Here is a 15,127-nt window from a genome sequence, read left to right as displayed (position 1 = left end):
TAATCTGCTTAGTTATGTCTTGTTGATGAAAATCATTTATATTTGTACGCGTCTGTATAAATTTGGAGATCAAGCAGTGAATGGTGGAAAAAGAAGAACACTGAACAAGAGGGGTATTTTCAAGTTTCAGAGGAGTGAATATTTCTAGTTTCTATAGAAGAATAAGAAAACATAAAGCCACGTTTGAAAAAATATTCTAGGATAAAAAGGAAATTGTCAATTTGTACTATTTGTGACTCTTGAAATGAGGTAATGAATTCTATCATCTTCTCCTGTCACCCCAGCGTTGTCCTACCAGTGAATTGCACTAAAGGAATCTTAAATTATTTTTAAATTTATTCCTGTTCAGTAACAGCTCTTAATAATTCCTAATTTAAGAACTAAGCTATTAGTTGAAATAATCAGCTAGGGAAAGGATCCAAATTAGCTTTACCATAACAAAAAATGTCCTCAATTTTAGATCCGATGAAAACAGAAGATACATTCTCTCCAGCATCCTCCTCTAAATCTCAAATTTAAGTGGACCAGAACTGCATAATACAGCACAGAAATTTTTTACTCAAAAACTCTGACAGTACTCTTACCAGTCTGACCTGTAGTTCAGGAATCTTACAAATTTTATCTGTATGTTTTACGCAGTGTGGATAAAACAAAAGGGATGTTTCCAAGGATAACACCACTTATCTAGTGATTCATATGTTGTTTTGATCCATCAGCCACTGCAACTCTTAATCTAATGTCTCCATTGGGCCAGAATTTTCAACAGAAGAAATTAGTCACATCTCCCTCCCCTCCCACAGAAATTAGCAAATTCTTTAGATCATTTTATTCATGATCCACGCAGAACACCACTAGCAGTCCTATGCGTTGCACCCTTCTAACAAACTTTTGGCTTTAGGAAGTGGAACAGTTTGTCACTACCTTTCGCAGTGACCGAACAACCCACGCCCACTTTCTCAAATAGTCTGTGGCATTACCAAGTTACACGTGGAACCAGTGGGAATGCTCCAAAGGAGAACTATTCAGAAAAAGTATCATAACACAGAACTCAGGAGCAACACTAGGGGGTACTAATGGGAAAATTAATGTAATATTTAATTAGGGAAAAGGAGAAGAAAAGTCTACGGATCACAACAAAAACTCAAGAGCTTCTTTGTAACATTTATGTTCCAGGGACAGAAAAAAAATCTGTTTCCTTTAACTATCATCTAAAGCCAGAAGTGAGTTCTGCTACAAAAATCCAGTTTTTAATATTTCAAGGTCTGAAACATATTTACAGAAATTAGAACACATGCAGCAAGAATTGCTTGTGTGTAAGGCTGTCAGCTATGCTTGCTTGATAAGCAATGCTAATTTCATTGTGGAAAACAGTATTAAGAGTTGTAAGAATGGATCAGCATAAATAAGCCAGAGAACCATTCCTCTGTGTGCAGCATATGAATGAAACACAACTGGTTGCCTTTAATGCCCTGAGCTACCCACTAAAGAAATGCTAAAACTGATAAAGGCGCATATTTCAATGCTATTGGAATGCAGTTCTTACTAGCAAAAAGAAATATATATATATATATATATAAATATATATATATTCCTAAATTACTCCCTACTGTTTAAAAAAAAACAATGATCACATTTAGAATTTAAACTAAAGCAAGAATATCTAAGTGTTCATAACAAGACTTTAGCAAGCTCAGGTTTTCGTCCTAGCATATATCCTATTAAAAAGACAAGGTTTTATTTACGTAAGGTTCTCATGATTCCTACATCTATTCAAGCAGATGAAAAATACAAGTTAAAAATAAAGACATCAGATCATATGAACTATTACTGACTACTGACAGCGATAAACTCTGTGGGCAAGGACAGTTTGTTTCTGCTTGTAACCTTCCAAGTTGCTAGGTGTGAAGACATGACTGTTGGGGAATAACTACGTAATTTGGCATAACTTGAAGCTAAAAATTCATTGTGGAATGATCTCCCATCACAGAGTTGTTTTGAAATCAAAAATATCCAGCTTTTTCTTTCCCTTTTTTTTTTTTTAAAAACACATTCCTTTTAAAATGTTAGTTTTATCCCCCTACTTTTCCCCAGTAACAAGAAGGTTTACCCTCAATTATCTAATCATGAACAGCCAAGTTTCTACAACATCTACTTATTTATTTAAACAATTTCCATACTGACTGTGGCTTGATGCTTCGGTGAAGAAAGAGAGGACTCATTTTCAGGAAAACTGGCCTTAGAAGCAGTTGATGATTCCTACAGAATTTAAAAATGCAATTAAAAGTTATTCTCTTTCTTACAATTTTAACTTTTTTCACCCCTAAAAACACCCTCTCCTCTCCCCCCACTCACACTTTACAGAAAAAGTTGTGTCTTTTGTTATGTTGTTGTTTTGTTTGGTTGTTTTGTTTTGTTTTTTTAAGTATTCATGATATTCTGAAATACTTGTATCATAAACCTGCTTACCAAATAGTGTTGTGACAAGATTTACAGACCAATCAATCCAGGCTAATTAGCACATGTCCATTTGAAAAAAAAATTAATACATAATTCTTGAGCTTAAAGCAAAGCTTTCATCCTTATTAAGAAGCAGATTTTTCTGTATGACATGGCTATCAAATTATGAAGCATGTTTATAATACTAACTTATTACAAGGCACATTTGAAAAAACACAAAGATTTCAAAGAACAAATTATGTTTCTGCGTGGTCAATACATGCAAGATTAGTACAATAAATACCCATACATGCAGAGAAACTTACACAATAAATAGTTACATGCACGGTTCATACATTCAGTGTATACCAGCTCTATTTAATTTTTGTGAGTCGTGACAGTTTGTTTCCTTATAATCAAGCACTGAGATTTCCTACAGATTCAGGTTTTTGTTTTAAACCAAATATTAATGATGGATCAAAAGAAAATTACTAAATCTCTGAAGACTAGAAAAAATACTGAAAACCAAAAGGCATGCGTGTTTCCACTGAAGTACTGCTGCTTTGCACAAATATACTGCATGAAAATCTGGTAAAGAACTTCAAATAGAAGAAAACTGACGCTTTCTATTTGTACATTTCTCCTCTTCTCCCCTTTTAATTCCCCTGATAGCTCTCCCAAATTCTGTGCTTCAGCTTGAACAAAACGTTTGTTTTTCCAGTATTACATAAAATCCTTGCACATCTGCAATTTAAAATCCACTTATAAATCTACCTCCAAGTATTGGCCCACTAATTCTTTTACTATTGCACTGACAAACAGCACTAGCATCCCTAAGAATAAGCTAAGTATTCTGTATTTTCAGATGTTCATAGGGAAAAAAGAAAGCTCAATCTAAGGAAATCAACTTTTTCCCTCTCAGAGAAGTATGTTTTTCCCTGCTAATGAAACTTTTTAGCTATGCAAATCCTGATGGCTATATACCGGTATGTGCCACAGCCACCAAACAATCAGCAAGTACACTTGGTATCATCCAGTCCCAGTCAGCCCTGGTAACCCACAACCTTCCCTCTGACACATTTAACCACTCTTCACCAGCATGTTTTCACAGAATTGAGTTCTGCTGTTTTTCCAGGAAAAACAAACTCAGAAATCTTTAAAAAACAAATTCCCTAGGAGTCAGCTAAAAGCTGTTTTGCAGTTGATGCACCTATCCAGCCAAATACCCATTGTTTTTTCCTCCTTCTATTTCATTCCAAATTTGAGATAACTGTCATACACTTGGAGCTCTGGAAGAAGCCTAACTTACATAGGTATGAATTACTCCTTTACCAGATGCTAATTCTAAGCAGTTCATACAAGAGTGTGCCTGCCAGTGGTAATAAAATGGGTCCATCAATGCACTAATATTTAAGATCCACGAGTCCTTCCACAAAACACTAGCTTATTGCTCTACTACATATTTTTAAATTTTCCAAAAGCATTAATGTTGTGCTTTATATGACTCCTTACCATTAACAAATGCACATTGCCTGCATATTTTGAAGCTATTAAAGTAACTTCAAGCTGCTGGCTTAGACTTTACAAGTCTGACTTATATACACAGTTTCTTTTGGTTATTACACCAGACATTTGTACAGTTGCACATCTACTTCAGTGGGTTTAAGGTCTTGGTACTTGAACGTTGGGTCTTGATGAAAAGTAAACAGCTCCTCTTATTCAATGTTTTACAAGAGCTTCTTCGTTCAGTGCTGAGCTACATAAAGGTCATTCCAAAAGTAAATCTTATACTTAAGAAAGAAGTCTTCCTTTAAAAGCGGGGCCAAAATTTTAAGTTTTCACCAACAGAATTGTTCATACCTATGAAGCGTAAACGTCACATGAGACTAGGAGAGCCCTCTCAGCCTTGATTTTGCAGTACTCCATTTAGCATTCCATGCACATGCGACCGCACATTTGGTGCAGAAAGATGCATAAGGAGATGAAGGCAGGATGAAGGAGCAGTAAGAGGGACCTCGGAACCGCTCACACTGAACTGACACGTTCAGGTGCAGAGCGGGCAGTTGCTAGCCAAGCACGGTCCATGGCTCCTCAGCACCATGTATGACATATTCTAACCTGGCAGCTCAAAAGCCTAAGATCAAATCCAATAAATTCTGTTCTGAGGAACTACATCAGCTCTTGATAGCCCACTCAACTCCTTGTCCACAAGGAACTCTTCATTTCAACAATAAAAACTATTAAAATATACCAGAAACAACAGGTCAAGCATGTAACATTCTGGGCAGCAGATCCGTTTTCATGACTACTGCTGTGTTTTGTCATTTAAGTTTGTCTTTACCATCTGCAATTACGTAGGCCAACTTACATAGGGCTTTTGCCAGACTCTCAAAATTTTTACCTGTATCTTATGAAAAAGGAAGTCTATTAGCCAGTTTGCTGGCATCTTATTCTGAGTAGCCTGTGCTAAGATTTCAGCATTACAACATATTTCAGTTTCCGTGAAACTTGGGACTGACTCCTGTGAAGTTCCAGGAAAAGCAAGTCATCACCCTGTGCCACCAGTTTCAGTTCTTCCCTATATACATCAGCTCTCCTGTATACATCCTTCCCTATATACACCCGCGTGCTGACGGAACGTCACAGCATAGGCAGAAACAGCGGTGACAAAAGTCAAACAGAACAGAAACAGACAGAGGAAGAACAAGGGAGAGGCTCTGTCTCCATGTTTGCTCAAGCAGCATCTGTTAGCGTATAGTCCGAAACAGACTTCCAAGAATGTGCCATTAACAATGCACAGAAAACAGCTTCTGTTACCCCTGACTCACAGCTCTTTTCAGACTAAACTCCCAGCTCAGCTCTGGATTAAAACCGAGAGTTTTAGCATTTTCAGTACTGTCCTCTGTCCTTTAGTAACATTACAGCCCTGCTGCAATCGAGCACAACTTTTCCTCTTTACGTATCACAGTGGAGATCGGCAGAGAGGTCATTAAAGGGATAAATTCATTGTGTAATAGCATTACTGCTATCTTTAGAGAAGAATTTTTAGTTTAGCAAGTGCAACTTTTATTTCAATTCTACGAATATTTCACTTCAGTTATTCATCTGCAATCCTTAAAGTGTACTTACACTGGGTGTCTTCTATAATTAAGATACTCAGAGATGAAATATCAATATACCTTACATGGAAACCTCACCCATATTCATAATTCTTGAACTCAAACCCTGATTATACTCTACAGCCTGAATTGAATAACAGGAAATTCCCAATTATAAGTAAAATGGCTGTACACATCAAAATCTGAACTAACTCTAAAATATTTCAAGGATAACAAGAAAAATGCTACTACTTACAAAGAAACAATAGTGAAGTTATCTACCAGTCCTTGTATTCACTGAATGTTACACACAGCAATACAGCAGAATACAAACAAATGAGATTTCAGAAATTCATGCACACTGATTTTCTGTTAAGTACTTTAGAAATCAGAAACGGTTCACATTGGAGCATGCTGTTTAACTCACTCCTACCTTATCGTTGGTGTCCAACACAATTGTGCTGTGCCTCCATTTTGTTAAAACTATTGGTTCTTGTAGCCTCCTGTCCAGACTCCTACTCTTTATTATATCTCTTTGCTGCTGTGGTGAAGCATTATACTAAAGAAAAGAAAAATCAAACTATAAGTAGAATCTAATTTATACAAACAACACCTGAGCATGCCATTCATACATATTAACAGTACAAATGTTCAGATTCCCTATTTCACTTAAGGGTATCAAAATAGCCTTCTTTTTCTTTTGTTTTTAGTCTTCCTTTAGAACTTCCTGTCTGCTGTAGTGCCTCTCTTGGGCAACAGACAGATGTTTGATTTCTTAGGCAACAGCTTATCATTCTGCAACCAACTGGCACATTGAGAACCACCGTGGCATTAGAATAAATACAAGATATAAACATTCAGTCTTCATATCGCACCAACAGTACTATACCACCTGTCAGGTCTCGTGTAAAACAAGGAGAACCCTTCTATTCTACTGTAAGCCATTCAGATTGAGAGTGGTGATTGACTGAATACAATTCTCTTTGACCCAAGCGTTTGGTATGGCTAGGAGAAGAGACACAAAAAGGTGAGGATTTGCTTTTCAGAATAACTACACAGAATTACTGATAGAAGGATTTGCTGTTCCTCAGCACAGAAAGTAAGTATTTAGCAGGAAATAGCTTTAGGACTTGGCAGAGCTTTAATAGCCCAAGGAAACAGAAGACCTACGTTCTGATAAATCCACTAACTCAACAGCATCCCAAAAGATCAAGAGGTTAAGAAAACGTGAAAGCCGTAGAAGGACGTAGCAATTAATTTCATCTCAGCACTGCAGCATACTTGTCAGTAGTGCAGTCATTTCAAATAATCACCATCATCACCAGGGTAGCACTATAAAGAATTATAAAAATATTTCAAGCAGAGTTTAACACTGAAAATACAAAAAAGGAAAAACAACATCAATTTTGTTTGCTTTACAAGGGCAATAAAATTCCTATTGTCTCTATTCAGTGTTAGAAGACTAAAATCTGCACATAGGGACATATGGAAGTATTTGTGGAGTCACGTAAAGGACTAGAACCCACTGGGTAAGATGTAACACAGGAAAATCAAATGTCCTTTTTATTAAAAAAGGCTAAAACAATAGTCTTTGTAAGTGCATTGAATTCCACAGTTTTGCTGCAGATTTACCACTGTAATCCTGGAGTCTGAGGTCTTCAAAGACAGTAACACATTCCAACAAAGCAAAGTAAGATTTAAGTTAAATAACAGAAATGCCAAATTTAAGCTAAATAACCCAATGCAGTTAGTGTCTAAATAAAGAGCCGTCATTACTACTGCCATGGCAGACACTATACGATAGCAGCTTTGAAACACAAACTGATTTTTCAACAATGTCAATACTTAGAAAGTAAATGATAAATTTAGTATTTAATTTATTCCAATATGCATAACGGTAATAAAATACTCCCAGTTGAATGAATATTACAGTACAGAGAATAAGATTTGGTGGTTCGTGTACAGACAGAGGCGTATTGATTATCATTGTAGAGATCCACATCCAAGACAGCAGTGACTTTGCACTGGTTTCAGCATATTTATATTCGTATGACAATAGGTATGTTTTAACAGTGAGGTTTAAGAAACTTTTAGGTTGCCCCCTTGTTAAATCAAAGCTGAACTCTCATTCAAGCTACAAGGAATCTAAAACCAGCTGACTTTCTTGTTCTAGAAACATCCACTCTGCAGATGCTTCTGCAACTCAATAAACAAATACGCAATTTGCAATATGCAAAAAATGCCCATACAACTAAAATCTAACCAAGTTTCGACGAAACAATGCCTACACCGCAGAAAGCTGCCACAGTGTTCCTCACAACAGTTCTAGAGAATTTAAATGGACAGTTCAAACATTTTTTGCCATAAAATGAACCATTTATTTTTAAAATATCTATATTTAAGTGACACCGTTGAATATTATTTATGGAAATCCTCTATACACTTTCCATTTGAGTAACCTGAAGAATTCAGGTTCTAACAACAGTCAAATACAGACTTTAATGTAAAGTGTCTTGAATTTAAATCTGTCTTAAGAGTCAGAATGTGGGCACAGCCTACTTACAGGTGATCTATATTTAAAAGGTGCCTTTTATACCACCACAAATCAGCAGGAGTCTACTTATCTCTACAGACAACCCCATCTTGAAGGAGAAAGGGCCTGTAACACAACGTGACATTCCAGTTTAACAAAACATTTAACGAGAAAGTAAAGAAACAGTATATATGGAGCTCATTAACAATGCACTTCCAACAGTTCAGGAACACTGTGCCACGTATCTTAGCAGCTTCAATACTTTGCTTTGGTGATACAAACAGTGTTAATAAACTGACAGCTCTTTAAAGAGAACATTTGACAACTTTCCCCCATTTTCTCACAATATAGGTGTCAAGTAAACAATTTTCACTCAAGCGTTCATGCCTGTTTGTCAGGTGTGGGTTTGCTTTTTTTTCCCCACCCTCTCTGCAAACAGTAGAATGAACTACAAAGAGAAAAAATAAAAAATGTATTTCTGGGCTCAAGACAAGCCTCAGCTTCTGAAATAAATGGTCTGATCTGTGGTTTTCCAAAGAGAAGCACAGTGAGATAAAGATACTGTTTCAGGCTCCACGTTATCCAACTGAACTAGCCATCCTCTAGACTGGACAGATGTCACTGGCTAGAGAGAAGTGGCCAGAGCTATTGGTGATGCAGTCAGATGCCTCCTTGGCGTCTCTGATGTAATCTTGAAGTAAGAGATTAGGGAAGGGCCATACAAAGATCATCTGATGATACCATGCATCTAAACATCAGACCCTAAGAAGATGCTATTATTTTCTTAAATCTAAAATTTTTGATAACGTGACCAAGAATTCTAAGAATGCAGGCTGCTGCTCCTTTAAAGTTTTCCCCCCAAATCAAAAATTGTCCCATTACATTACCCCCTCTAGCACATCGCCTCCATTTGTTCCCTATTCTACTACCAGTTTCTTTTTATCAGGAAATAAGGACATCAGCAAATTGTTCATAACCTTACCACATGTGCCAAGTGACGGTGACCTCTTGTTACACCAGCTCTTGGTGTAGGGTAAGGACACTAATGGTGCAAATTTGGGTAACACAGAGTTATTTTCATTGTTGAATTTTTCAAGCAGCTGCCTTCACAGCTACTTGAAATCTCTCTTTGCTTTGGTACAAAATTTTCTAACCCTCGCAACTAGCTAAATTATTTATATTTAATTTTAACCTGATAATATGGCATGGCTCAAGGCTCTGTCCTAGCCTAATTGCGATTGGAATAAATGCAACACCTCCGAGTTATTTGTAGCAGTTGTCCCCATTTTTAGGGAGATGACACAGATCTGTCAGCTTCAAGAAACAGAACAAAGATTCTTCTTTGTTTGCGCTAACAACAGCCACAGCCAAATGCAAGGAACAGGCGGGTGAAGGGAGAAAAGCGCGGAATGCAACTGACAGCGAAACTTGGTAAAGACCCAAAGTTAAACATTTTACTCTACTTTCTTGCAGTTAGATTAAAATAGGGACATTTAAGAATATTCTGATATCCTAGTCATCTTTACTACCTTATTCTAGCATTTTCAGTTCTCCCAACAGATAGTCTGAAATCATATATTAAAAAAATATTTTTTTTAATGTTGCCTCAGAACAAAAGTATTTCTCCAATGCTAGAACAGTCGTTGGCTTTGAATACATTTTTTTAGTGCTGTGATTAATGTACCACTGATGTACACATTTTGCTCTTCCTAGCTAAATCAATACAATGTTTTCCTTAACACATAAATATAAGTTTTGTGGTTGGGTTGTTTTTTTTTTGGTCTTTTCACGGACCTCATCTCTACCTCATACTTTTCTTTCCTTGGAGAAAATGAGACTCATTTTCCATCTGCATTGCAGCAGCGTTTGAGGCAGCAGCCTCTCTGAAGGAACAGAGGCTGTGCAGGGGCAGGAGGGTGCTGAAGAAGGCAGCTCCACCTGAAGCAGAAGCGACTGGAGACCCCTCTGGATCATTGACTTTGCTGCCTTGGATGTTCTTTGCTTCACCTTCTTACCCACTGTTTCGCTAAGACTGCTGGCCTGCGAAGACCAGCACTGAGTCAGGACCAGCACCAAGTCAGTACTGATTGCCACAGGCACCACTGCTTGCCTCAGCAAAAGCTGGGGATACTTTACCCCCCCCCTTCTCTTATCTGGGAGGAATGAAGGGGGCTGGAAACCACCACACCAGGACAAGTGAGGAAGACCAGACCAGGCCTCTTCGATACAGGTACACACATTAACGAGAAAGGAACAAAAAAAAAAGTGACTACATCTTCGGATTTATTTCAGGTTTGTCATAATATCACCTGCACTTCTGTCCTTACACACCTCTAAGTCATCACATCAGCTGAGGCAGTCTCAACTTCCTCCAAGCTATCCCAAACTTCATGACAAGAATGTGAGGGTTATTCACTGTTACTAATGTGTACAGACTTACAGTAGACACGAATGCCAACACACATAATGTGTTACCTCAAACCAAGCAGCACTGCTCACGGTAGGACCTGTTCACATCCCGGCCACGAGACAAGTTCATGCATACATATTTTCACTTTTTTCTTTCACCATTTGACTGCACAGTATCTTCTTCCTATTACCAGCATCGTGTTTACTATAATTTTTCAGGTGTCATTCGTTGTCTGACAGCACTGAGGTCTCCAGCAGCAAAATCATTCACCTGAGCACCAGAACTGAGACCTCTGAGCTCGCGCTTGATGTTGGAGAGCAGAGATGGCAAAAGAAAACTGTCAGTCTAAGATGACATCCCAAAATGAAGCTCCTCTACCTACTGCCGCCTCTGTACATGCAGTAAGTGAGGGGAGCTAATGGTGAACTAACTTCTGAGAACAGAAAGTGTAATTGGGATATCATAGTCTCTAAATGTTAACAGCCAGAACTATGAGTTCACTCCTGATGCTTATAGTATAAGCATTTTCTTCTGATGTCTACTCTTGCATAAGGGAACTCAGCTGATGTCCAATAACCATGCTGTTATGCTATTTTTCTTTTTAGATACAAAACTAGGAATGCATTTGGAAAACTGGGAAGACAATTACTCAGCATCTCTAGTTTTTATTAGCCTGTCCTCTTTTCCTCCCCTTTCAGCTACTTATTCAATATTTATTATGTAGGTTTCCTTGCCTTTTTGTTTGTCATCTTGATAAGTTGCATTTTTAAACTTTAGAAGGTTTTATTCCTGAGATCAACTTAACTTTTTCCCCCCTTAATACAGAGTTCTTCATTTGCTCGAAATATAAAACTTCTATTAGAAAACTACTAGGCTTACGGAATAGGGCCATATCCTTCCTCACTATGATTTAGATATTACTCATTCACTAAAAAGGAAATAAACCAATTTTATCACAAACTATTCACAGAAGACCTTGTACTTTTTTTTTTTTTAAATAATCAGCAAGAACTGATAACTGAATACAGCAGAAATCACAGGAGAAAACAAAGTCTTTTGGAAGAGGTAGGACAAGTTATGAGTGAATATTATTATCCAATATAAAGAATAATTCGGCATGTTCTTCTGTTCCACTACAAAAAGCTGGGTCACACTCATGAGTCTTAATAGAATTTTTTCTAGCAGTTGTCAAAGCTACTCCATCCGAGATGTTGCTTTTAGCCAGAGGCATTCAGCTATTCCTAGATGTCATGTAAATATACGTGACTGGAGGGCTTTCTATGAGACTGAAGTAATTTGTTTTGTAACTCTCCCTAACTCCTCTAATATCAGATATTTTTTAAACACACATTCAAGACTACTGAAGTGTTATTCCAGAGCATGTTCACATTTACAGCTAATGCTATAAAAGTGAAGTTTTTTCATATAACGTATTAGATCAGCTAATGTGCTATTTCCAGAAGCCTCTGGATGTTTTTTAGTTCTATCAATGTCCAGATTACTAAGAATCACCCCAAAAAGAATTACAATCTTTTTCTGGTTTAACAACACTACATGACCATACTATTCTATTTGTTTATTTCACAAAATATTTAGTTCATATATTGCCTTCCAAAATATGTTGGGGGAAAAAACTGATCTAGAGAACCACTGGAGATTGTATCTAATTTCTTCTCAAAGATCTTTTTTTTCCAAGTAACTTAATTTTCATTTAAGCAGGAGTTAAAACGCTGAAGTCTTTCTAAGGTCGTTTCACCATTCACGAGAGTTTTTGATAGAGATTATTTTTCTTCAAAGTCGCTCTGCAGTCTGCGTTGTCTTTCCAGTTCATTTGCTCCTAAGCGCTTTTAGAACACGCTTCAGCGAGTCTTTCAAAAGACTGATCTTCAATCATGCTTCAACTACTCACAAGTTTTTAACGTTTGTTTATACTGTATGTTTTTCAGATACACAGACTAGCTAAATGTTTTGCTAAAACATTTAATCTATTCCACTGCACTCAAAGCTAAAAGCCAGGGATTTCTGTCAACAGATAGGCAGTTGGACTGTGAATCAAGAAGTCAATTGCTCATTTACTTCTGTTAACCTCGTATTTGCTTCCAACCAAGATTTAGTACATTCAAGAATGCTCAGTAAGGAAATTAAGAATATTTGCTACTCCAATAGCCCAGGCTAAACAATTTAAGCAAATTTCCTAACAAAAATATTTGATGATTTTCATATAAATATGAGCTAAATCATATCAGACCATTAACTCCAAGAAACAGAGGCTTTGTTTCATTCTGTAGGTGGTTAATAACACAAGGGAGCCCAGAGGTTTACGAAGAACCACTAGAATATCATGCACAAACACACAAATACTAGACCTCACCCCTGTAGTTAAGGTGCCTCAGGTTAACAGTGCTGGATTCTCTTCGTGACTTGTTACAGTTGGATTAAAGCCAACTCCATTTGCTATTTAGTTTAAATCCAAATCCAATCTATTTCAGTGGAAAGCAACTTCTTCACAGTCAAAACCTTCTGTGCAGAAGTCACCGAATGAAGTACCCAAGACATCATTCCCCCAAATTACCTTCAACTATATAGACTATCAATTGCTTCTGGTAAAACCTGTCCTAGCAGATTTGCACACTGCTAATCTAATAGCTTATCAATAGCTAAGTAGCTTTTAAAAACAATAGTTACAGATCAGATAGCTTTGACATGTTACAAAATTCAAGATACCCAACACATCAGATCAACATAGGAAACTTCATAATGTCAGCTCAGCTCAGATACAAATCCTTTAGCTGATGTAACAATAGGGTAGTGTATAGCTTCATTTGTAACTTTAAATATTTTCCCACAAGTATTACAAAAGCACTATTACAGTTACTCCTTTTTAATTAGAAATGACACTGTTTTTTGTACTAAAGGAACAATAGTTGAGAATCACACACTTCGATATGTTCGATGCATGCAATTCCCTGTGAATCTTTTTTTTATAACCTTACTATATGAGATCAAACAAACATCCTAAAAGTTGTACAACTACATCCTTATGAAAAATGTTCTATAATTTTTCAACATGAAAATGTAAATTAAGTAATAATAGGAACATTCTCAGACTACCTAAATACGTTGATTTCCTACAAATTTTTATTTTTATTTTTATTCCAAAATTAATAAATACCAGAACACACTTCTAGTGAAGCTCTCAAGTGTCATCCTCAAAGACACCACAAAACTGTTGAAATTTGTTTTTTAACACCTCTCAGTCTAAGATTTAAATCACCAAATTTAGAAATATAGGACAGAAAAATCATTCATTTTGGAGGGTAATAAAAATAGACTGCAGTTTTTAAGGAACATTTTGTTTTGTAAGAAAAAACTTTTTTCCTACAAAGATTTTCTATTTCAGAGATGAATCACAGATAATACTTTGCATTCGTACATGAAAAGCTCAGTTCAGAAAAGATACCTTTTTTGACATCTGAATAGTTACATACATCTATTTTTTATGTCCTTTAGTATGTTTTTTTCTCTCCTCAATCAGAAATTCCACAAAAATGCTAGAAGTAACTAAGCCCTCTTCTTGCAAATAACTCCCATTAAGGGCCTCATAGAACATTTCCTGAGGAGGAGAGGAAAATCCCAAGTTGTTAAAGTTTCTTTATTAGGTCACTCACCTTAGGTAACTCCCATTCTGATCGGGAACCATCGGCACTGTAGTAGTATGGTCTACCTTGTTCATCTGCGTGTTTTATCCACTGCAGAAAGAAATGTGATGACAGGCAATATAATTAGTGTGACAGTCATAACATAGACAGTCTCTGGTATTTGGGATTTAAAATTAATTTTTATTAAAGTTCCATCCACTTCAGCAGTGCCTAGCAAGCAACCTCCATTAACTAACCAAGGTTAGTTAACAATGGGAGCAACATTTTAGTTTTCTGCTTTCTGAATAGGGCTCACTATCATTTTTTCCTTCTGAAACACCTCAGGAAAAACACCTGCAATATCACAGTTATGGAATTCCTGATGACTCACATAAACTACCAAGACAATATGATCAACAGATATTTTGAAGATTACACATCTCACTTTTATCAACATTATGACATCAGTTTAAGGAGGTACAATCTTTGTACCAGATCTGAGTAAGAACTGTATAGATAAAATTACAGAATTATAAGAAGCTCAACCAGCAACTGATAATTTAAGAGATTATTGCACAATTTGAACAACTACGTTTTTGTACCATCGACAGGAGCATGAGATGCAGTATCTAAATAAATCATGAAGAATATAACTTATGTAACCTCTATCAGCAGCTCCCAGAACCAAAGAGGTAAAACTATGGTGATTATCACTAGTTGTGCAGAACAGACAGAATTTTAATGAGTAAAATTCTACAGGATGGTCTCACAAAAACATGCATAGAAAAAACTCACATCATGGTTCTTGGGTCAAGTAGGTTTCACAGAACTGCCTTTCAATGAAAGGTTTGTGATAGGAAATACTGTTCTCTCTCAGTCCCAGTGTTGTTTTTTTTTTAAACAATACTTGCATGTTTGCCAAAAGAGGTATGAGCTATAGATTTTTCACAGAAATAGATTAAGAAGGACAAAACTCCAAAACTGACATAAAACTCAATCACGTAAAAGCTTC

The 15,127-nt window shown here is 36.6% G+C and overlaps 1 protein-coding gene and 1 long non-coding RNA gene across 15 annotated transcripts in view; both read right to left on the bottom strand.

The window, feature by feature from the left end:
* Positions 1-15,127, bottom strand: part of LOC136790016 (uncharacterized) — a 301,984-nt gene that overhangs the window by 223,831 nt on the left and 63,026 nt on the right. The gene's annotated exons all lie outside the window — the stretch shown is intronic.
* Positions 1-15,127, bottom strand: part of ARHGAP12 (Rho GTPase activating protein 12) — a 77,768-nt gene that overhangs the window by 23,474 nt on the left and 39,167 nt on the right. For 12 of the 14 annotated variants that reach the window (XR_010829084.1, XM_048076556.2, XM_066991520.1 and 9 more), the window contains 3 exons: positions 14,146-14,226; positions 5,968-6,093; positions 2,182-2,256 (listed from right to left, as the gene is read on the bottom strand). Coding sequence is in view for 13 of the 14 variants with exons in the window: in XM_048076556.2 (XP_047932513.2) it covers positions 2,182-2,256; positions 5,968-6,093; positions 14,146-14,226 (282 nt within the window). In the remaining variant the exon portion in view is untranslated. The remainder of the gene's footprint in view (positions 1-2,181; positions 2,257-5,967; positions 6,094-14,145; positions 14,227-15,127) is intronic. The other 2 variants (XM_066991523.1, XM_066991527.1) reach the window with 1 other exon arrangement.

This window comes from Anser cygnoides, chromosome 2 (assembly GCF_040182565.1).
Source record: "Anser cygnoides isolate HZ-2024a breed goose chromosome 2, Taihu_goose_T2T_genome, whole genome shotgun sequence".
NCBI classification, from domain to species: Eukaryota; Metazoa; Chordata; class Aves; order Anseriformes; family Anatidae; genus Anser; species Anser cygnoides.
Note: the sequence above shows the minus strand (reverse complement) of the source record. Positions and strands in the feature narration are given on the sequence as shown.